The sequence below is a fragment of the Puma concolor genome, chromosome B1, assembly GCF_028749965.1.
Source record: "Puma concolor isolate L17-30 chromosome B1, mPumCon1.1.hap2, whole genome shotgun sequence".
Taxonomy (NCBI): domain Eukaryota; kingdom Metazoa; phylum Chordata; class Mammalia; order Carnivora; family Felidae; genus Puma; species Puma concolor.
Window position 1 is genome coordinate 127,340,694 of NC_141670.1, and position 24,691 is coordinate 127,365,384.

The 24,691-nt window shown below is 36.7% G+C and overlaps 1 protein-coding gene across 3 annotated transcripts in view; it reads left to right on the forward strand.

Moving 5' to 3' along the window:
• UNC5C (unc-5 netrin receptor C) overlaps positions 1-24,691 on the forward strand; it is a 362,171-nt gene that overhangs the window by 192,344 nt on the left and 145,136 nt on the right. For all 3 annotated transcript variants that reach the window (XM_086704535.1, XM_025921473.2, XM_086704537.1), the window contains exon 2: positions 11,468-11,689. In XM_086704535.1, the coding sequence (XP_086560661.1) occupies positions 11,468-11,689 (222 nt within the window). The remainder of the gene's footprint in view (positions 1-11,467; positions 11,690-24,691) is intronic.

Sequence of the window (24,691 nt, forward strand, 5' to 3'; positions counted from 1 at the left end):
TCCCAAGAGTGTAATAAGCACCACGTACAATGATGAATAACATCCAGTTAGTTGTCCCAAAGTTAATTTAAAATGCAGTGTTAGAAATAAATATTTCTCCCCAATAAAGTTGATGGTAGGGTTATGGGAGAGGTATGTTCTAAGCTGGCAGAAGTAGGAAAGACACAGAAAACTTCCTGGAAGAAATTATGGTTGAGTAGAGCTTAGAGGCTGAGGAGGAGCAGGTAAAATAAGAGAGGGGAGTCACTGAAGCAGAAGGTGTAGAAACCGCATGTTGTGTCCAGATGACAGTAGATGGTCTGTGTTTTTGTAATGTAGAGGGCAAGGGATGGAGTATTGAGAAAGGAAGGTGGAATGGTGGGCACACATTAGATCATGGAGGAGCTTGTATACCATGTTCATGAGCTCGGATTTGTCTTAGAGGAAACAGAGAAGTGACTTAGATCTTGCCTTTCAGTGGTAGGCCAAGGATACCAACTATGAGACTTTGAAATGTTCTAGCAAGAAATGGTGATGGCAGTGGAATCAGAAATAGAAAAAGAGACAGATGAAAGAAACATGTAGGCCATAAAATCAGTAGGACTCTTTGATCGTTTTTATGTTGACAGTGAGAAAGAGAAAGAGTCAAAGACAATTCTTAGTTTTGTAGCTTGGGGAAATCCTAGGAAAGATAGAGATTTCCTAACATTTTTTTAAATGTTTATTTATTTTTGAGAGAGAGACAGAGACAGAGCGTGACCAAGGGAGGGGCAGAGAGAAAGGGAGACAGACTCTGAAGCAGGCTGCAGGCTCTGAGCTGTCAGCACAGAGCCTGATGTGGGGCTCAAACTCACGAATCATTAGATCATGACCTGAGACAAAGTTGCATGCTTAACCGAATGAGCCACCCAGGTGCCCCGAGATTTCCTAACTTTGAAGCTTCCTATATTCATGAACTTCATTATGGATCTATGGAGTACTGTGTATATTTGGTGTATTATTAATTATTTCACTAAATTTAAGGGATATGTTCTTCATTCCAAAGTCACTAAAAAGAATTTCTAATTTACATGAGAAATATAGATTTTTAATGGTTATGTTTTAAAAATATAAAGTATGTGTTCTTACCAGCGATAATTTTTATTTTAGGTCTTAATTTTATGGCTGAACAATGTATGCATATTGCCATAGATTTTATTTTCATAGTTTCCAATATTTTGAATTTAATTCTTATTCTTTTTTTTTCTCAAGTTTATTTGAGAGAGAGTATGTGTGTGAACAGGGGAGGGACAGAGAGAAAAGGAGAGAGAATCCTAAGCACACTCCACGCTGTCAGTGCAGAGCCAGATGGGGGATTCCATCTCACGAACCGTGAGATCGTGACCTGAGCCAAAATCAGGGGTTGGAGGCTTAACCAACTGAGCCACCAAGGCACTCCTGTTTAATTCTTATTCTTAATTTGGTGACATTTGTCTTCTTTGCTATCTCAGCCTGACACTCTGATATGTTTAGTTTCCCTTACATGTGAATTCTGAATGCTTACAAAATATTTTTGTGTGTATGAAACAAAATGAGTACACTTGTTAAATTTCTGGAAGTTGAGTTATGGGTGTTTAGGTTCTTTGCTCTATCATTTTTCATATACTTGAAAATATCCATCATAGTTAAAAAAACATATATAGATTTTTTGATAAGCGTATAGATATAGGCAGATTACATTTAGATAATTTGAATTATCATAATACTTTACTATGGAGAAGTAATTAATATTTTTCATAGTTCTCAGAGCAAGGAATCAATTTTAGGTGTGTTCACTTCAACTGAGTAAAATTTTAGAGCCTACTAGATATATGGTGGAGCTGGGCTATAATAAGGAATACAGAAATTACTGGCACTCACAAATCGCGTTAAAGGATTTGTACAATTGAACACTAAGGAATGGCTATCTCTGGAAGGACTAAGAATAGATCTTTCAGTGGTATTGAGATAGGCATTGAAGAGTCAGCAGGGAATAAGACATCATGTGCACAGCAATACGTGCACGTGGGGAAAAAATTTAAAAACCTACCTTACTTAGTGTGGAATATAGAATCACCAATTTTAGCTGTGGGGGAATGGTGGTAAATAAGCTGAAAACTGAGTGAAGTTTTGGCCTTTTTCTGTTGAACACGATGTTTCCAGCAGAAGCTATTATGATTCCACCTTCCATTTAGATGTGGTATAGTTGGAATTGAGAGAGGAAGGTCAGGAGCAAGTCCAGAGCAAGGCAAGTTAGTAACATTACTCTTGTAATAATTCATATAAATATAGTAAGGACTTAAATTTGAGCAGTGATAGTGAAAAGGAGAATAAGGATTGATGGTAAGAGAGACAATATAGAGCTGATATTCATTGTACATGTAGATGAATTGGACCTGATGGGGAGACAGGACGCCAAGCTTCTGACTGTTAGAATGATATGGTAGTCAGAAATAAGGAGTTGAGTCAAAAAGAGAAGCTGGTTTTAGAGGGAAGATGTTTATCTGATGTTGATGCTGAGGGTAGAGTGTTGAACAAAACAGATAAAATTTCTAATCCCATAAAGTTTTGACTTTTGTAGTGGGGGAAAAGAAAAGAGGCAACTAACTGAGTAAACAAGCTAATTTGAGAGTGATGGGTGGTAAGAAGAAATCAAATAGAATGATGTGTTCTTGAAGAGACACATCAAGAGTTTGAGAGATTGGGTAGTCAAGAATCTCTTTGGCAGAAAATACTGAGACAAAACCTAAATGGCAAGAAGGAGAGAGAGCTTTTCTAAATGAAGAGCTTGTGCAAATGCTCTAGGGTAGGACTGAGTTTGGTGTGTTCAGAGATACAAATACCAGTCTGTCTGTCTCGAGAATGGTGAGGAAAGGACATGAGGATAAGAAATGAGACAGAGAGGCCACCAGAAATCAGTTTGGGTGGGTCCTCATTGGCCTTGGCAAAGAGTCTGATTTCATTCTTGGTCAATACAAAGGCATCAAAGGATTTTAAGAAGCAAGGGGGTGGAGTGGAAGATTGTGTGTGTGACATGATCTGATAATTGAAGCCAGAGTTGTGGATGAGATGCCCAAGGGAGAGACTAAAGGAGAGAAACTTGGTAAGTTTCTGACTGCACTCAAACAGCAAAGCAGAAGGAGAAAGGCCAAAGAGGTAGGATGGGAAGCAATCTAGTGCTAATGTGCAGTCCCCAAGAGAGGAGAAAGTTTCAAAAAGGAGGGAGTTGTGTAATGAAGTCAAGCACCAAATGAGACCAGGAAGTTGAAGAGGCACAATAATTAAATATATCATTTTCCACACACAAAATGTTTTAGATTCAACTTTGATAATTTAGTGAGGGAATATATTTAGCCCAAGGCTATTGCACTTCATGATGTATGACATAAATACTTGCATAGAAGGTAGATCTAATTTTTTTTTAATATGGGGAGTGGATCTGTACTTATGAATGCCAAGGGACCACCTTTCAAATACATGTATTTCTGTTGTATTTTGTGTAAGGACTTCTTCCCATTATTTCTGTTGATAGAGTAATTTCTATATTCTTCTATCTTATCATATAGGAACTTCTTACAGGACAATTCAAATGGAAAGGAAATGACAACCTAAAATCCTGTTGTCCATGCCAGGCACTGGACTAGGTATCAGTTATGCAGAAACGAATTAAGATAAGCACTTTCCTAAAGCTCTGAACTTGCTTTCTAGTGGGGAAGAAATAATAAACAAGAAAAGTAGAGAGCAATGGGAGATGATATCAGAGGCTGAGGTCCAGGATTTGGAGGTGAGAGGGCCTTCGGAAGAAGGGATGTCTGATGTCTGAAGAATGAGCAAGAGGTATGAAACCATGGCAATGTTGTGGGAAGTGTGATGGCCAGTTTGATGTGTCAACTTGGAAAAGCTGTGGTCCCTGGTTATTCAGTCAAGCACTCACCTAGGCATTGCGTGCCCTTCCTTCCTACCTTCTTTCCTTCCTTCCATCTGTTCCCAAAAGTGGCATCATTCTATGCAGATTGGCCAAAAACTTGCTTTACGTGCTTAACTAACTAATGGATGCCCTTCTAATTTAATACAGACAAATATGCTTCTTATTTTAATTGGAAAAACAGTTTTCTCTTAGAAGGATATATCATAAATAATTATTTAACCATTCCTCAGTTGATTGTTAGTTGTTCTCATTCAAATAATTCTCATCGAATAGTTAATTCCAGCTGCTTTTGTTGAAATATATCATGTATTTTTAAAAAATTCTTTTAAACATTTATTCATTTTTTGAGAGACAGAACGTCAATGGGGGAGAGACACAGAGAGAGGGAGACACAGCATCCAAAGCAAGCTCTAGGCTCTGAGCTGCCAGCACAGAGCCCAACATGGGGCTCAAACCCACGAACTGAGAGATCATGACTTGAGCCTCAGGCACATGCTTAACTGACTGAGCCATCCAGGTGCCCCTCGTGTACTTTTTAATAAACAGTACTGCAGTGAACATCTTTGTGTATGTGTGTATTATATATATACGCATATATCCATACACACACACACACACACACACACACACACACACATACATACATATATGCCATTACGTCTGTAAAATGTAAAGTTCCAAGAAGTGGGATAACCTATTTGGATGTGTGCAGAGATTAAATTTTTATTTATATTGTCAATTTTTCTCTACCATGGTGCAAATTTACACTATAGCCGGTATATGCAAATGCACATTTCCTCAACTCCTCATCAGTCATTCACTGTTTTTTAGCTCATCTGATAAGCAAAAATAAACTTACCACCTGGTTTTATGTTGTCTTTATTAAATTATTTGAAAAAGGGAGTAAAGGTATTTTTGAAAAAATTTTCTACGAGCATGGTATAGACTACGTGGCAGAAGTAAAGACTGTAGGCAGGAAAACACTTGGAAGGATTTTATATTAGTAAAATTGAGAGACTATAAAGCCTTAAACTGGGGCAGAAGGAGGTGCCTCTGTTTCACAGGTAAGTGTGTCGCCAATATCATGTTGACTTCATGTCACCGTTAATCATATATCAGCATGATTTTGCAAGTATTTCTTTAAAAGAAGAAAAAGGAAAGTTTTTTTTTTCTTTTGGAGTTAGAATCGTGCAGTACCTCCAAATTGTGTAATACATTTAAGGCATTATATATTCAGCTACTTAAATTTAAATGATGAATCCATCAATATGTTGCATGAAGTATAGACCGTAGTCTTTGTCTTCCAAAGGATATTTTAATCAAAATATTAAAAATAAGCTGGAGTCTCATTCAGATAGTTAATTTCAGCTGCCTTTTGTTGTAATATATCATGAATTATCTCTCTGATGGATGGGCAGCCAAATGCAGATAAAATTAGCTTTGCAGTCATTCATTTTAAATTGCTCTTGAATCATTTGGAAGTAAATTCCATTTCAGAAGAATACGCTTCAGGTCTCAGACAAAGAGATAATAGTCCTATATTTTATGATATAAGCAATAATAGTTTAAGTCTTATGATTCAGAAATATAGAAACTTATGTATTAAGTTGATGAAAATTAAGGCTTGATACATAGCAATAAAACCAGCAACCTAAGCTTCCTAGATTGATGTTCATAGCATAATATTTTCCTGTCAAGATTTAGGTGGAATGAAAGTCTATAAAAATAATACATGGTACAAAGCTTTCTCTTCTTGTGTATAAATGAAAAAACAAAGGCTATATGAGATAACAGAAAAGGAAATATTGAGATTTACCTGATATAAAGATAAAAATGGCGATATCATTATTGAGTAATGAGAGAGTGGAAAATTAAGTGTTAGAGAAGGTTAAAATGAATAATAACCTTACATCTAAATCGAAATGGCAATTATAGCTTTAAGTTAATAGTGAATTCAATGTACAGAATAAAAACAACTGTGGAAATTTTATTTTGTTAATTTGAATAAACTACATGGAGAAAACTTGTTTAGCAATTTTATTAATCAAGTCATATGGCCCAAATTTCATAATGCCGTCAATATCAGCAACTGAGGTGTGCCTTTATACAACCTATAATAATTTGGGATAACTGTGGCATGTTGCCAGAAATAAGTTCATTGTCTGAAGTTGCTATTCACAAATTGAGTTCCCATTATCTCCCTGAAGACTTCAGGGCTCTTTGGATATTTATATTAAAAAAAAAAAAAAAGTAGTAATAGGATGCACTCACTGATCTCCCTGCTGAAAAGACAAACTGTTCTTTTATAGCTTCCAATTTTGTAGCATGACCTTAATAGTATCAGAAAGCTAGTTTATTTGTATAGTAAAATGAATTGCATGTCAGCAACTGATCTCAGTAAACAGTCTACCAACTCAAGGTAGAATCTCAAACCTTGTTTTCCCCATGTATTAAATTTTAAAATCTCAAACCTTATTTTTCCCTTGTATTAAACAGTCTTCTAGTGCCCTGGAAGATTTAGCTTCAGTGTGGCAGAGATTTGACTTGTTTTGGGTCAGGCCTATGAATGGGCACTGGAGTAATCCAAAGGGAAAGCCATGAGCAAATACAGTCGCATGCTTTCCCTTGTGCTCCACTGCAAACACATTTGCTCGCAGACTTCTTTGGAGACTGAGTTTCTGTCTCTGGAAAGCCATGATTCTTCTAGAAAACATCTAATCACAATAAGAAGCTGGAAAGTAGCAAATGAGTTCTAAAACAAATATCCATTAATAAAGACAAAGTCTTAATTCTCAGATTTTCCATGAGGTGGAATGCTCAGTTAACTGACATTTGTAGACAAGACCAACTTTGTGGGTATGTGACCTGTGCTGTCACACAGGACACTTGGTTGGATGCTTATCTGCCATTGTTTCAGAATTCTTAATATATTTTTAATGAGGATCCCCAAATTTCTTTCCACTCTGCACCAGGCCACACAAATTTTGTAGCCAGTCCCGTTTGTAGATCTTACTATTGTTACAACCTCTTGTATTGTTAATTAATTTGAGACACTATAAACTCTAAAATACTTTGTGAATCTGGGGCACCTGGGTGGCTCAGTCGGTTAAGTGTCTGACTTTGGCTCAGGTCATGATCTCATGGTTCCTGAGTTATAGACCCGCGTCAGGCTCTGTGCTGACAGCTCAGAGCCTGCAGCCTGCTTTGGATTCTGTGTCTCCTCTCTCTCTGCTCTTCCCCGTCTTGCACTCTGTCTCCCTCTCTGTCTCAAAAATAAATAAAACAATAAAAAAAATGCCTTGTGAATCTTTTCTGAATGATCGCAGGTGCCATTTATACAATATTTATGCTTTTATAAGATTTTTATTGACCTCCTACAATGTGCCTGGCATTATGCTAGACTTAATGGAAAATAAAAAATGAAAATGACAATAACTCCTGCCTTCAGAGGAGCTCTCATTGTAGTGTTAAGCATTTGTTATGTATTTCTGGCTTTGAAAATTGGTAATAATTGCATAAAACTGGTGGCCAAAACTGAAAAGTAGGTTTCTCCGTATGTGTGCAAGGCAAATGCATACATGATCCAGAGGAGCTAAGTTTTCATGAAGAGGTATTTGTAGATGGTCATTTACCAACGATCATTTTTCCCTTGTAAAATACACATGGTATTTGGAGATGGTCACTTTTTCCTTGTAAAATACACATGGTATTTGAAGATGGTCATTTTTTCCTTATTAAATACACATGATATTTGGAAATGATTACTTTTTTCCTTGTAAAATACACATGGCATTTGAAGATGGTCATTTATTTTTTCCTTGTTAAATACATATAGATGTAACCATGCCGGATATTTAAATACTCAGAAGTTTTCTTTTATAATTTTGGTTGAAGAAAATTGGCTCACTTGTTTGATTTTCAAAACTTAGTCTAGAAAAAATATTTAAAAAGAGATTTAATAAAAAGACAATTTCTGAAATTAATCCTCATACTTACCATTTTTTGCCTGGACCAAAGAAAGTATTGTCTTAGCATTCTCAACCCAATGCCAGAGAGGTTGTTATCTGGACCAATTTCCATGGTTGGGCATGGTATTCAGGCCACTTGCTGCAAATGCAGAAGAGGAGAATTTCCCAGCAGCTTGTGAACCCACAGATAATCAGTCCATTCCCATTTTGTCAAATCTACCCCATTATATATATCTTACTGGCTCAGAGTCTTGAAAAGTATCTTTAGAAATGCCATTCCCATCTCCAGAATTAAGCACTAGGAGTAATGTACTATATTGCCTGATGTGAATTTATCTAGGCATGGACTTAAACACCGTATGTGTATTATAAGAAATAGTAACAACCTTATATGATATTGCTGGTTAAGGCATCTCCCTAGGTCAAATTTATGAGATAGGGTTTATGTAGTAAGTACAATGATATGTAAAAGAAACACTGAATTTAACACATAATGAAAATGTTTCAAATGATGGAAATCTTTCCTATTGTTATAAAATACAATAAGTGTTATGTGACAAACACCTTAAAAAAATCAACACTTTATGAAACTTCAAACCAAGTCATAGGATTATTTCACTTTGTTAGTAGTGATCCTCTTGTCTTAAAACAAAGAATTAAGCAAATACAAAATTAGGTTGTCCATACATTTTTTAAATACATGATTACTATTTTTTCCAGCATTTCACAGAGCCCCTTTTGAGTTGAAAACATATGTGTGACTTTCTCAACTTCCATTAGTCTTCCCAGTAGTTTACAATAAAATAATCAGAAGGAAGAAATACACGCTTTTGGCAAGGAAGGGTAATCAATTTTTAGTGCCTATCTTTCTGTAGGATGTGAATACATAAGTACTTTGCTACATGATTGAATAAGGTAAGGTAGTAAACAGTCATCTGATATTTCACAATCATCATTCCTTCTAAAGGAACAATCTCACTTTCTGAAACAATAACTGAATGAAAACCTTTTTGTATTTTGCAAACCTAAATAAAAATATTTCTATAAAATACATATACATTTTTGCATGTGTATACAGTTTTTTTACTGTTTGTATGTGTACACAATTAGTTTTTACTATTGGTGTATACACTTTTTGTATTCATCAATAGTAAAAAAAGAAAATGAATTGATCCTCTGCCTTCATGAATAATAATTAAAAACAACAGCTAACATTTTACAGAATTTGAGTTTGATATTTTGTGGCATTCTGTTGATAATCAGAACTGTCCATCATCACATATAACAATAAGGTCATTGGGGGAAAAAATGAAATAAGAGAATAAGGCCTTCAAGATATCAGCTTTATGTTGATGAATCCGTCAATACCTCAGTTCCCTATTCCTTTGCCTTTCTGAACTGTGTTTATTTAAGCAGTCTTGAGTGTTCTTGCATATTGACTACAGAAGCTGAAATTGATGGAAACAAGGTTATTCTTTAGTTAACTGACAGTTTGGATCCTTGATGTTCAACAATGGAAAAACCAGAAATGATGCCCTGCCAGAAGAAAGCAAATGAAGGCAGTAAAGTGAGAAAGAAAGCTAGCTATAGGATGCATCATTTACATACCAGTGTCAGAAATTTAAAATTGTGAAGAGCTTTGAAAGCTAGTTGTGTCTATGATGTAAGCAAAGCCAGTTTTCATTGCACAACATATTGGCAGAGATCAAACATGGTTACTATTTGACAGCTACCCATGACCTAGATGAGAAAAGCTCCAGGCCAGGTTTCTTAACAGACAAATGTCCATTTTACTAATGGCCTTCATGCAAAATAGGGCAACACCAGAATGAGTTATAAAATGGGTTTCAAGGTGACATATGAACAACCATTGGATATATGTACTTTCAAAACCTTTTAATTTTGAGGGGCACCTGGGTGGCTCAGTCAGTTGAGCATCCAACTTCACTTCAGCTCAGGCCATGATCTCACAGTCATGAGTTTGATCCCCATGTTGGGCTCTGTGCTGACAGCTCAGAGCCTGGAGCCTGCTTCGGATTCTGTGTCTCCCTCTTTCTCTGCCCCTCCCCCACTCATTCTCTCTCTCTCTCTCTCTCTCTCTCTCTCTCTCTCTCTCTCTCTCTCTCCCTCCCCCAACCCTCTCAAAAAGATAAATATTAAAAGAAAAAAATTGTAAAAACTTTTAATTTTGACCTCACAGTGTTAACCCGACATATAATCCTAGGGTGCTTAATCAACTTAAGGAATTAATAATAGTTTTGCTCTCCACTATCTGTCACAGGAAGAAAAATATCAGGTCTGATTTATTTTCAGTGTATTGGAAAGACTCTTTTTACCTTGACTTTTGTGAAATATGATAATAAGGTTTTTAATGGCACTTTTTTTTTCTATTTTTATTTGGAATCATACAGAACCCAAATTATGAAAAACATACCTCAAAGTGGATAAATATCTTAAGTGGTTTGGGGGTTTTGTTTCTTCACTGGTGTTGAAATAGCAGGGTGGGAGCAATATATTTAACAATTTTCTGTGCTATAAAAAAAAATGAGACCATTGACTATTGTTCTTCACGATAATAACTCAGTAATATTCTAATGAGGACAGGTTTAGCTAGTCATTTAATATATCTGATACTGGAGGTATAGTTTCTAAATAAGACGAAACAGAATTGCTAGACTCTGGGCTCTACTCTATTGACTGGGCTCCACTCTGTCAGCCTATTGGCTGCTTTCCGGAGCTGAGAATAATCCTGAGTTCAACAAATAGTTTTGGTTGAATGAATGAATTCATTTGAAAGACTATGTCATGCAGTGGCACCTTTGAATCTGAACTTAAAGATCACTAATTCAGGTTCCTAGTATTCCTTCTCAGCTCCTTGCAAAGAGTTTTAAGGTTTGCCTAGGAGCCTTATATTTTTCAATGTTTCAAAAGAAACAAATGTTTCTTTTTTTTATTTTTTTAATGTTTATTTATATTTAAGAGAGAGAGAGAGAGAGAGAGACAGAGCACAAGCACGGGAGGGGCAGAGAGTGAGGGAGACTGAATCTGAAGCAGGCTCCAGGCTCCAACCTGTCAGCACAGAGCCCGACACGGGGTTTGAACTCATGAGCCATGAGATCATGACCTGAGCCGAAGTCGGAGGCTTAACCGACTGAGCCACCCAGGCATCCCAAATGAATTTTTCTAATGCAATTGCTTCTGCTTTTGTCAGCTCTCAAGGAGAAGGAACACCGTGTGATGGGAGGTGTAGTACTACATTGGGAGGATCACATTTTCTGAGTGAGACAAACCTGAGTTCTGATCCCAGTTCTGCTATTTACAAACTACCTGCATGCTCAAGGCATTATATTTACCCTTCCTGATGTTGAGTTTTTTCATGTGCAAAAATTAGAATAATAATGCAAATCATTAACTGAGCAACAAGTCTATAGACCTAACATACTGCCTGATGCATAGCAGGCGCTCGGGTACCTAATTAAGTCATTTATGAGTCACTATTTTTAAATGAATAGCAAGTAAATGGCAAGTGACTACAATGATTTGAATGTTTTCCACTTTCTTCTTGTTTTACCAGATGATGACTTTTTTCATGAACTCCCAGAAACCTTTCCATCCGATCCACCTGAGCCTCTACCACATTTTCTTATTGAGCCCGAAGAAGCTTATATTGTGAAGAATAAGCCTGTGAACCTGTATTGTAAAGCCAGCCCCGCCACCCAGATCTACTTCAAGTGCAATAGTGAATGGGTTCATCAGAAGGACCACATAGTAGATGAGAGAGTAGACGAAACCTCTGGTGAGTTTTCCGCTGCATTTGAACCACCGTTCAGGATGTACTTACTAACTACTTGGGCATGTTGTCATACTGTGCTTTCACTTGTGAGAATGAAAATGGAGTTACTATCCTTTGGCAAAAGTTTTGAATCAGTTTGGGTGGGATTTGGTGGTCTTGTTCCATGCACTGCAAAACAAAAGGGTATGGATACATCTTGACTTGATGCGTAATGGACATAGTTCATGATTAAAAAGATAAATGAGGAAAACAAGTAGACCTGATGGATGCAAATGCCCTAGCAAAACATGAGTTTTACTTGTGTGTCAATTCTGGTGTCATGTCTAAATATCCCGGGATTGGGGAATATGTTCAACTAAGGATAAGTTTGTAATATTTGTTTACATGACTATCAAGTCTTAATTCACATACATAATTTCCCTTTATATTTTTAAACAACTTGCAAACGTTGCACCTTTGAAGTATCCTGTATCCTTAACTTACATCTAAAAATAAATCCTCAGTCAGTTAAGCATCCGATTCTTGATTTTGGTTCAGGTCATGATTCCAGTGTCATGGGATCAAGCCCTGCCCTGGGCTCAGTGCTTAGTGTGAAACCTGCTTAAGATTCTCTTTCCCTCTGCCCCTCTCCCCTACTCATGCTTGCGCGTGCACTCTCTCTGTCTCTAAAATACATACATACATAGAAATAAATCCTAATTATCTAACTCTTGGGTAAAGTTAAATTGAGAGTGATTGAGAATAGTGATAGTGTGGGATCCAGGAAGAAGTGAAGTGGTAAGGATAGCCACCATCTGGGTGAGTCTTGATTAAAATACCTTTGTTCTTGGCATGGTGAAAACACCTGACTTTGTTGCTCTATAAATGTTATCCCTAACAGTAAAATACTAAAGGCATAGACACAATAAAGGAGATTTTTAATAACCTGTGGGATTTAGATTGGCTAAAAGGGAAACTTTCTTGATAGCAATTTTTTTTCTTGATAGCAATTTTTTACTCCACCATGGGTGACTTAAGATAGTTGCAGAATCTCCTAGAGTTATTTTAAATTGGAAAGATGTATATCTTTGTACAGTGGTTTAAGTGCTTTTGTTCCCTAGCAGTGAGAATAACAATTTGAACTTTCAGATCCATTCTAGATCTGTGATTTTTTTTTTAATTTTTTTTTTAACGTTTATTTATTTTTGAGACAGAGAGAGACAGAGCATGAACGGGGGAGGGGCAGAGAGAGAGGGAGACACAGAATCGGAAGCAGGCTCCAGGCTCTGAGCCATCAGCCCAGAGCCCGACACAGGGCTCGAACTCACGGACCGTGAGATCGTGACCTGAGCCGAAGTCGGACGCCCAACCGACTGAGCCACCCAGGCACCCCCTAGATCTATGATTTTATAATATTAAGACATGCATTTGAAATATTAAGAATTCACTGATCAACATTTCCAAGCCAAATAGCGATAAATATTACAAAAGTGAAACCATTTACATATCTTTACTTTCTTTCATAAATAACTCTACCTACCAAAATAGATACGTTTTCAAAATCCGAATTGTAATTGATTCATATTTGTGTACAGATGTCAGATTAACCAAGGGCGAGCAGATACCAGCCCTTGAGAGACAACTGTGTTCCCTATCTCTAACAACATGAAGGGATAGTGAGGTGATAGGACATAAAGACATGGAGCAGACTGTGAGAGGACAGAGAAAAGGCATCTTTTAGAAAAGCAGGTTGTGCATATATTGATATAACATAAACGGTCTTAGAAAATCAGGTGGCAGCTTTACATAACTGTTTGTCAATTTGTGAATCAATATGCTCGCCGCATGCCATCTGATGGCTGTAGAAATAACTGGGTATCCAACTGTATGGTGGCTTTACTTCAGGGAATTGTCCCGCCTCTCATTCTAATTACTCAGAAAATAACTCCACCAGATGTCTACAAAATCTCAAGTGAATTAGTTTTATTTGTTTCAGCTCATTTACTTGTAAAGATTTCAAACACACAAGTTTGAATGGTAAGAGGAAAAAGAAAGACATCACAAAAGCTGAGATGAAAGTCACAAACCTGTTTAGGCTTGTCTTTACTAAATTAATGAAAATGCCTCTATAGGAAGAGTAGGAATAAAACCAAAACTGCTCTGATATTGAGCTCTTGTGCCAGCTTCGTGGGGTGATGGTGATACATATGTGTGCGTGTGTGGGTGTATATATTTTAGTAAGACGTTTCCCTTCTTAAAACATTGTATTTGTTATTATTTCCACATAAAAGTAATTAGTATGGCATATACCAGTTATTAAAAATATCTTCTAAAGCAGTTTATAAATGGAAATGTGTGGCATGTTTTCATTCGAATTCAGGACGGGACAGATGAGAGCTAAAGGCAGAAATGGCAGCTGTGAGGGGTGCCTGGGTGGCTCAGTCGGTTAAGCCTCCGACTTCAGCTCAGGTCATGATCTCATGGTTCGTGGGTTCGAGCCCCGGGTCGGGCTCTGTGCTGACAGCTTGGAGCCTGAAGCTGCTTAGGATTCTGTGTCTCCCTCCCTCTCTGTCCCTCCCCTGTGTGCGCGCAGTCTCTCTCACGTGCTTAGAAAAAAATAAACATTAGAATAAATTTTTTTTAAAAAATGGCAGCTGCTAGACTTACACATCTCTCAGATTGATAGTTGGAATGAAATGCCATAGACCTTGCTGTCTTTCATGTTCATCCAGAACTTTACAAGAAATCCAGCATTGAGACAGTGGATTACCTTTAAAGTTAGGAAAAAGACAAAAATGCCCTCGGACACCGTATTATTTGGCATGCCCTTAACATACGAACCTGTGCAAATAGACAAGACAAATGATTGAAAAATACAAAAATTGTAGAGAAAGTGGGAAAATAATCATTTTTTGACAGATCATCTGGTTTTGTATATCTGGAAAACATGCATTTTTAAATAAAAAATTGAAAAAAAACATCAAGAGAATACAGAAAAGCAGCTGATAAAAGATTCATATAACCCTTCAACTTTTCTTAGTACATCTGGCCAGTTCAAATTATAATGGAATAAAAGATAACATTTACAATAACAACATAAAAGAAAATATGTGTGTATAAAGCTAACAAAAATTTGCAGAGTTTTAGAAAGAAAGCCTTTAAATTCTACTCAGAGTAGGAAAAATACCATGATTAAATAAATTGAAAGACATGTCTTGTTCTTGGATAGAAAAGCAATATTTTTTGAATGTTTGCTATTTATAAATGAATCATAAGATGACCAACGTTGTATGAAAAGTAATTTGTAGGGGCACCTGGGTGGCGCAGTCGGTTAAGCGTCCGACTTCAGCCAGGTCACGATCTCACGGTCCGTGAGTTCGAGCCCCGCGTCAGGCTCTGGGCTGATGGCTCAGAGCCTGGAGCCTGTTTCGGATTCTGTGTCTCCCTCTCTCTCTGCCCCTCCCCCGTTCATGCTCTGTCTCTCTCTGTCCCAAAAATAAAATAAACGTTGAAAAAAAAAAAAAAAAAAGAAAAGTAATTTGTAAAAATAACTGGAAGAGTTCTGAAATAGTATTATAATGAGGGAACCCCAACTCTTTGCAAATATAAAACTAAAGAAATTAAGAGTTTGAGCTGAACAGAAAATAAGACCTACAGATTAATAGATTAAAATAGAGACCAGGGAATTCTCAGTTAAGGCATTTTACAGTGTGTTAACATGTAACACAAGGTGGGCAGTTGGAAACTGAATGAATGAATGCATGCATGCATGCATGAATGAATGAATCTTGGATTTTATCTCATTAATTAGAATACAATAAGTTCTTGATGTTAGGGCTTAATGTTATCATCATCATCACCACCACCACCATCATCGTCATTAACATCATTAGGAGAAAATTTTGGCATTTGTTTGGATGGTTGGTTGGTTGGTTTCAGTAGTGAGCAAAAGTCTTTTTAATAAAGGCAAAATTAAGAAATCATATAAGAAAGCTTTCTTATTTTGAATATCCAAAGCAAGAAAACCACAAAGCTGAGGGACAAGCACACACACTTGATTATATCTGTGGATATATATATATATATATATATATATATATATATATGTGTGTATATATATATATATATATTTTTTTTTTTTAACGTTTATTTATTCTCGAGACAGAGAGAGACAGAGCATGAAGGGGGAGGGGCAGAGAGAGAGGGAGACACAGAATCGGAAGCAGGCTCCAGGCTCTGAGCCATCAGCCCAGAGCCCCACGCGGGGCTCGAACTCACGGACTGCGAGATCGTGACCTGAGCTGAAGTCGGACGCTTAACCGACTGAGCCACCCAGGCGCCCTGTCTGTGGACATATATTAATCAAAGAGCTAATTTAACTAACATGTTACTGGTTCTTAAAGTATATTTAAGAAAAATATCAGCAACCCAAATGGAAAATTGGGGAGAGGTTGAACAGGAGTATATAGTAAAGGAAATGCAAGTTGGTAAATAAGCATCTAAGATGGTGTCAAGATCAAAACAGTATCGAGTGTTGATAAAGGAATGGGATAGGGAATATTTCATCCTTTATTAATGAGGTTGCAAATTGGTACAGTCTTTTGGATTTTACCAGGCCAATTTGAAGATACCTACCAATATTTAAATGTATATACCCTTTTACTTGGTAATTACAAATTTAGGATTTAAAAATAAAATTCCAAATGAGCACAAAGACTGAAATGCAAGGTTGTTCATTGCACCCCTATTGCAGAGGCATACTGAGAACTGTTCATCCCTACATGGACTACTATGATGTTTTGTTTTGTTTTTTTTTAAATAATGAGCTTTCTCCATACATGAAGCTGTAGAAAAATCTCTCACATAAAATTTGAAGTGAAAACCAGAGTACAGAACACTGTATGTAATATGTCCTCATTATGTAAAGGATGCACATATATTTGTCTATGCATTGGCATGTTTTGGAGAAATATATAATAAGCAGTTGACAGCTCAAAATCTGGGGTGATAGGAGATTTCTTTTATAGTTTGTTTTCTTCAATCCCATGAATGTGTTATTTTCATAATAAATAATGAAACCTGAAAAAAAAAACTGCAAACCATTTTATTGCATCTCTTTGCCTGTTATCATAAATCTCCAATCTGTACAAGTATTGTGGGAATATTTGTAGGCTTCTTATATTAGAGCTCTTTGCTTTTCTGTGAGATCAGAAGCATTATAAATGGAATTGAAATTGAAATGCTTAGTTTGGGGGACTTTTTTCCCTGAAGTTGGATTTACCTGCAACTTTGGTTCTCAAGTCTTCACTTAATGTAGTCTGACTATAGTCTTATGGGGGGGTTAGTGGTGCTTAATCGCAAGAAATGTTAGAATACATCAAGTCTTGAAATATATTACAAATCAGAGAAATGTCTTGGCATTTAAAAGATCAAATTGGTTCTCAGATGATATAAGAGGGAGAGAAGTCACTGCAAATGAGTTTGTTTTTATAGATAACTCTGCCTTAGAATAATAATATTTGGAAGCATGTTTAGTGGAATCAGATACATTGCCTTCCAACTAAGAAAAATCAACCACGTTCAATAAAATCCCCATCACAGGTAACTTCACATTGAGAAACTACAAAACAATAATCCTGAAAAAAAGAACAAAATTTCTTCTCCAACTTACAATATTCTTCCTTTTAAATTATGAAGGCATAAATAGACTCTCCAGTTCTGAAACACGAAGCAAACAATTGTTTGTACTCACTGAGCAAGGCTACCCCACTGATGATAAAATGTACTGATTAAAGATCATTTATTATGGTTAATGTTTCCCTTCCTTCACTTAAACCACATTTGCATTTCTTGCAAATATGTAATATAAGAAACAGAAAAGTGGAAAGCAGTATATATTAGGTGGTTTAGAAAATTTCAATAGTCAGAAGCTCTTGATTAGTAATAAGTATCTGTTCTATCAGAATTTCTTAGAAATTTTGATCTGCTCAAAATTGTATGGTTACATTTTTAAGAAAAAAACAGGCTTGGATGCTTTCTATTTACTTGAAGTCTTTTCAACCCTTGTTTCCATGGTACCTAAGATATACCATCGAAAAGCAAATATTTCTCCTCTACAAAAAAGCAGGGGAGTTTAGAAAACCTTAGTTGGTTTGAAATTTTAATAATTCCCAAGATTTTCCCTTTTCCTCTTCAATTATATTCTCACATTAGCACAGTATTATCAGCAGGACCAACACAACAATGATAAAAATTTCCAAGCTTTATATTGAACACCTTACATGTATTACGTTATTTAGATATCACAATAACCTTCTGAGATCATTTGTTGGCTTCTTTTGTAAATGGGAATACTGAGGTTCCTCAAGATAAAGAAACTAATGAGCCCCAAATCACATAGCTAGGAGATGGCAGAGCAAGGATATAAACCCAGGGCTGTCTGATTCCAAACCTTTGCTCTTGTCCTTGTACGCAGTAGCGTCTCCCTAAATTCTGCCATAACTACCAAACACAGAACAGTTTGTCTAAAAAACATCTGTGAATACATGTTTCCATTTTCTTCAGAAAAGAAAATCCAGTACAGAAGGTCCGCTAGACATTTACCTTCCATGCTTTCTCCTGCCTTCCTTGCCCATGTCAGATTTTCTGTATCTAAGACCTTTCTCATTCTTTAATGGAATAACTTGAACCAGTGCTTAGGATTTGATTCTTTTTATTCTTGAAGGTCTTCAATATTTTGCCAGTTAGCAAAAAGGAGAGCCTTAACAGAAAAAAAAAGAAACTGATGAAGAGAAGCTATAACGGGGCACTAATTTAAGTGAATTTGTCTTTACTCCAAAAGGAGCTTTTACAAATATGCACTTCTCACTCAGGTCCCCATCTGTTGCAAAAGTGGCACAATTGAATTTTTTTTCTCCTCTTGTATTCTTATTTCAGATGCCTCTTCTCTCCATCCTGTCGCCAAAAATAGAAATGTCAGCTTTATCCCTTACTCCAGCAGCCAAAGTGATCATTAGCTACTGCCAGTTCCTTCTCAGAATTCTCCCACAAAACATCCATCTGTTTTTAATTCTCACTGTTAACTCTCCCAGTATATATAGACCTTTATCATATACCTCTTAGATTATTTAGGTAACTTCCAACACCTGTTTGGTTTCAGCCTTTTTCCTCAGCAAACCATTCTTCAGTTCATCACAGGCCTAAAGCACAGATCCAAGTGATTATACCACACCATTTCTTAAAATATATGATGGTTTTCCTATGTCCATGGATTGAAGCTCGTCTTCTTTGGTCTTATATTCAAAAAGTTCAGTATAATCGGTCCCCAATCAAACTCTCTAGCCTTCTTCTAATAGTTTCTCTTCTACCACATGTCCTAGACACTGGGAAAATTTGACTTTTCCTCTTAAGCTATGTTCAGTGAGCCACCAGTGTCTTATAAGTGCTATTTTGGAAAACAAAAACAAATAAACAACAACCACCACAACACCCAACAAAAACTAGGTGGTTAAATACGTTAGGAAACACTACAGTAATTATATCCCCTTTTTGGAGAAAAGTATAAAGTGTATTTTCCTATAAAAGTCCCAGGAAAGCTCTACAGTGGCAAACTTTTTTTAACCTCATCATATTTGGCAACTGAACTGCTTTTCACAGAACCTCTGTTAAAATATCATGAGCCCTTAATGTCATACCAGGACTTGATTTAGGACATGCTGCTCTTACATTTTCAGAGGGAAACAGGATGGGGTTTAAGTTGTATTAAATGAATGTAAACACTCTTTCCTTTACATTTTGATGTCTTAGAGTCATAGAAACTTTAAGTTGTGAGACTATGGCAGCCATTTAAACCCAAAGCCATTATTGGCTTGCTCTTTATTAAATTGACTATAATCAATTTTCTCTTAATCTTGACTCAGTGGTCCTACTTAAGTCATGTGGAACTTTAGAAACACGTCTGGTCACTTTCTGGCTTCTTAATAATAATGTAAGATACTTGAAAGGGACAGTTATGTTTCCCTTTCTCAAGTTACCTCTCCTCTTCCATCTGAACATTATGAGCCCAAGAGTAAGCTCCATGAAATCAAGGATTATGTCCATCTTTTTTGTTATTCTACTTCCATCCTTAACTTGGCATTGGTACTTAGTAGGTGATCAGTAAGTATGTGTGTATGAATTAATGACCTTTACCCCATCCTCTCCCCTTTCCTACTTCTGTCAAAATCCTACTCATGCTTAAAGAAGTATCCCAAATGCAATATTGTGATGAATCCTTTTGTAAAACCCATGTCATATGTAACATGTCTACGTTTCTTTTATTTGTACTTCTGTTTTTATTATACTCATAAGTGTGAGTTGTGTATGTGTAGTAGGTTAAACCATTAGAGATTATCAATATTCAATCATTTTTGAGGTAAAAAATGTCCATTTCTTATAATACAATGCTATGTTACATATTAAAGAGTTATATATATAAGATATAAACATGTATTTCATATACACATATAGTGATGTATGTATAAAAACACATGTAGTAATACATATGTACATAATATACATATGTAACTGTGTAGTTGTGCATATATATCTATATCTGTCTCTTCAATTAGATTGGAATGATATGGTATGGCCTCTGTTTTGTAAAGTTCTGTCTGTTCTGAATTTTATAACACAAGGCACTAAGCACAGGAGATAATAAAAGTTTGTTTTGTGGAATTATAGGTATTCATCCTACGAAATTTGAGTACCTGTTCTGAATTTTATAACACAAGGCACTAAGCACAGGAGAGAATAAAAGTTTGTTTTGTGGAATTATAGGTATTCATCCTATGAAATTTGAGTACCTGAAATTTAGTGAGACATACTGATAATGTTTTTATTTGAGAAATTTCATGAATAGGTGATTTGGGGAATTGATAAGATAGCATAATCTTCTGTAAGGAGAGTTATTTTACATATTAAGTATACACACCATACCAATTATTTTTCTCTATGTAAAATAACTCATTAACAGAGTGAACATTTTCAAAATGAAGTTACATGGCCTTTGTTTAAATTTTAGTAAATGGTGAATAAAATTTGGAAGCTCTACTTGAACTTCATTCCATAATTTTCTATTAAGTCAGTGGGAGTACTGCCTTAGCAAGAATAGAGCCTTATATCTGTAATATATTTGTCTGCCAATGAAGATAAATGATTCTGGAAAATAAACCAATTATTTATTTGATTTCCTTCCCAGAGGTACTCATTTCAGTACCGGAAACTAGCAACTTTTTTTTTTCCATTGTTAGGCTGGCCTCAAAATAAAAATAGAAAATTGGTAAGGATCCATGTAGTACACAAAGGCTTTTCCACGGAGTCAGTCTGATACCCTGGCAAGAGACCTCAATCATCCTGAAATATATATTTTTCCTTACTCTTCATTTGTTAGTGCTCACAGTTGATTCATCCTTGTTTCACATTGACTTTAAGTCTTTAAACACCTGAGTTAACATGGCCCACATAATCCCAGCTGCAATTACAAATACATGCTTGGGTCAGAGTTCCAGAATATAGATTCTAGTTGTTGCTTCCACTCCATTCTATCATGAAGATGAGTCTCGGCTGCCTGAATGATTCAGGCTCTCTTACTGTAGAGAAACCTGGGTTTTGTTTCCATTCTTTTCCTAACTTACAAACAGAAGAGAGGGCTTGAAAAATTTCAGACTACCTATTTAGGTTCCTTTTGTGTCTCATCTACTGTTTTTGTGAAGTTCTTAATGGTTGTTCATTTTAGCCAATTCCAATATTTGCATGTATTGATATTGTAGACCCTTCACATACTTCAGACACCCTGGCTTCGTGCGGAACTATGTAATTTTAATTTAATTCTGTCCCGCAGGGAACATTTTTCTTATTTGAGTTACATACTGTATACAAAATTTTAATAGCATGTATTTATTGAACACATATGGCCCCAAACATGATTGCAAAGTAAGAGGCAAGAGCACATTACGTCTTTCAGTGCAGTTTTAGTGAGCTATCATTTCATTAGAGGGAAACAGAAATTTTCTAAAATCATATACAGCAAGAGTTTTTAAAGCAACGAACACAAAAGAATTCTCCTCTGCCGGTTAATGCTTAGGGCAAGGTTACTTGTGATGCATTACTCCTTTGTCCTCCCACAGCTGAAATGAAAGCGTTGATTAATACAATTTAATGAAGAATGTGTGTGTGTGTGTGTGTGTGTGTGTGTGTGCATACATGTAGACATGCATGTATATACATATGTATTTATGTGTGTGTTTGTGTATTTACCCCACTTTAGAAAAAAAACTAAATCAAATGCTACCCATTTCCAAGCCCACAAAGAGGCTACAATAAGAAGCAGGAGTCCAAGGACCATTCTTCATCTAGATTACTTGCTACCCAATCAGGGCATTTCAGGAGTAAAAGTAGTGATTCTGTTGCTATAGCAATTTTGCCATGTGCCCAGCAACAATGCATGCGCTGTGGCTTTGAGTTTTCATATGCTCACTTCAAAGTGAGAAGAGCACAAGTGTTAAAACCTGAAGTATATTTTTAATCTCACCTTTGGCTATAATATGTGAGGTGTTTAAGGAGAGTCTCTTATGCTTTATTTTTATAGGAAGAAACTTACTGAACAGAGCATTGGATTGTTACATGAAATGAATTAGGCATCCTGTTTAAGGAAGTTTAAGAAACAATTTCAGCTTAGAAGAGAGGGTTAGCTTCTAAAAAGCATGGCTTTCGCTCAAAATTAAAATACACTTTTTTGGTGTTGGTACCTACTGCGCTAATATAAATAAACCTCTCTGATAATTATGGGATAATGACCCAGGTTGTTGTCCTTTTTATTCTGTGATGTCACACATTGTAATCTCTTGTATTTGAATCTCTGTATCATTAAATCTTACTATCTAATATTAGCTCCAAAATTAGCTCAAAATTCTGATACTGTTTTTTTTCTCTCCTCACCCCAGCATATTTTTTTGGCATCTTCAAAGACACAAGAGAAAACTTTTTAATTAAAAAATGCCACAACCAAGGAAGAATCGAATGCTAAAACTTGAGGGGAGAGGGCTTTTCTCACTATGAACCCTTTAGTCTTCTCTCCCAGGTGTCATCAATCCAGAGTTATCCCTGTTGAAATACTCTTTCCAGTTCCTCCAAAAAGCACCATTTGGAGATACAAGATCAGCATGTATAGCATGAAAGCTACAATTAGCAAAATATCAGAGTCTGGCAAAAAAGCAAACACAGCCCGTAGTAAGTATAATATCTAGCAATGAAAAACAATTCAGGTTAGGGAAGCCTTGGACTAGTTGCTAATTTCATCAAGGGTTTAACCTGATTTTAAAAATCCGCTTTGGGAGAAATCTCCAAGAACATGAAGGCAAGCGCAACAAGGAAAAATTAGGATGCTAGTTGTGGACCCTGGGTGCATTTGACAATCTCCAGGGGGGATTTTTGAAAACATGTATGTCCTGGCCCCACCTCCCAGAGAACGATTTAATTGGGAGCAGGGCATAGCTTATTCTTTGTTCACTAATTTTAAGCTCTGTAGAAATGCTAATGTACATCCTGGTTGAAATGGGGCAAGAGGGGAGACACTACTGTGAACGCACAGCATAGAGGAGGTATAGAGACACATGTTTTGTTCAAAATCCATGCCCCAGATACTTTTCTTGGTGCTGTGAGTAGAGACACAACTAAGACCTGATGCACTTGAAGAGATCACAGTCTGAAAGGGGCAAAAGGGATGAGGAAAAAGAGAGAGAATAAAGAGTATGCTTTACCATTTGCTGGGGTTCTCCTCTCATCACAAGAATAAATTCATGAAACCCCTTGGTAGTTCCATGGTGTAGAGTTACACGGTAGAGAGCCCCTGCTTTCTGCAATATCCTTTCGCCTGTCTCTGCCTATTAAACTTCTCAGACTGAGGGATTGCAGCCTCCTGAGGGAAGAGGGGGGGAACTCTAGGCTTGAGTGAATTAAAATTTAGCTGGAAAAACCCAGGGGAATGTTCTGTACAAGGCAATTCCAGGAATGGCAGGGAATGAATGGCATGCCTCTTTTTATAGCTACAGTCTTGATGATCCTAGACAATGATGCCCTCTGTATGAAGTGACGTTAGTGACTAAAAGGCTACCTCCCCACACCCGCTCTGTGGGGCATTTGTGAAACCAGAAAAACACTGCATGGCAGACAGCTTTTCCTCACCTTTTTGCTCTGTCTGATGTTGAGTTCATTCTTTGAATGTAGACAGTAAATGCCCTTAGTCACTGTGTTAGTTTCCTAGGGCTGCCACAATAAATTAGCACAAAATTTGGGGCTTAAAACAACAGAAATGTATTCTCTCAGTTTTGGAGGCTAGAAGTCTGAAATGCTGCAGAGCAGCGCCCCCTCTGGTCACTAGAGAAAGGTCTGTTCTTTGTCTCTTCCAGCTTCTGGTGGCTGCCAGGCGTTCCTGGGCTTGTGGCAGCATCACTCCAGTCTCTGCCTCCTTCCTCACATCACCTCCCATTCTGTGTCTCCCTTCTCTGTGTGTCCACTTATTACTGGAACTGGGACCCACCTGGGGTAATTTAGGATCTCGAGATCCTTAATTTAATTGCATCTGCAAAGACTCTTAGCCTAGTAAGGTAATATTCACCTTTGCTAGGGATTCAGATGTGGGCATATCTTTTGGCAGGGGGTGGGGCTACAGTTCAAAAGCACAATGAAGCTTAACAGACATCTCACCAAGAACTGCAAATAAGCATATGTCATTAGGGACATATATGAGAAACCACTCTGCCCCTATTAGGAGGGTCAAAATCCAGAACAATGACAACAGCAAACGTTGACAAGGATGTGGAGCAACAGGAACTCTCATTCGTTGTCAGTCAGAATAGAAAATAATACAGCCACTTGGAAGACATTTTGGCATTTTTAAATCAAAACTAAACATACTCTTTCCGCATGATACAGCCATCAGAGCTTGATATTTACCCAGAAGAGTTGAAAACCTATGTCCACACAAAA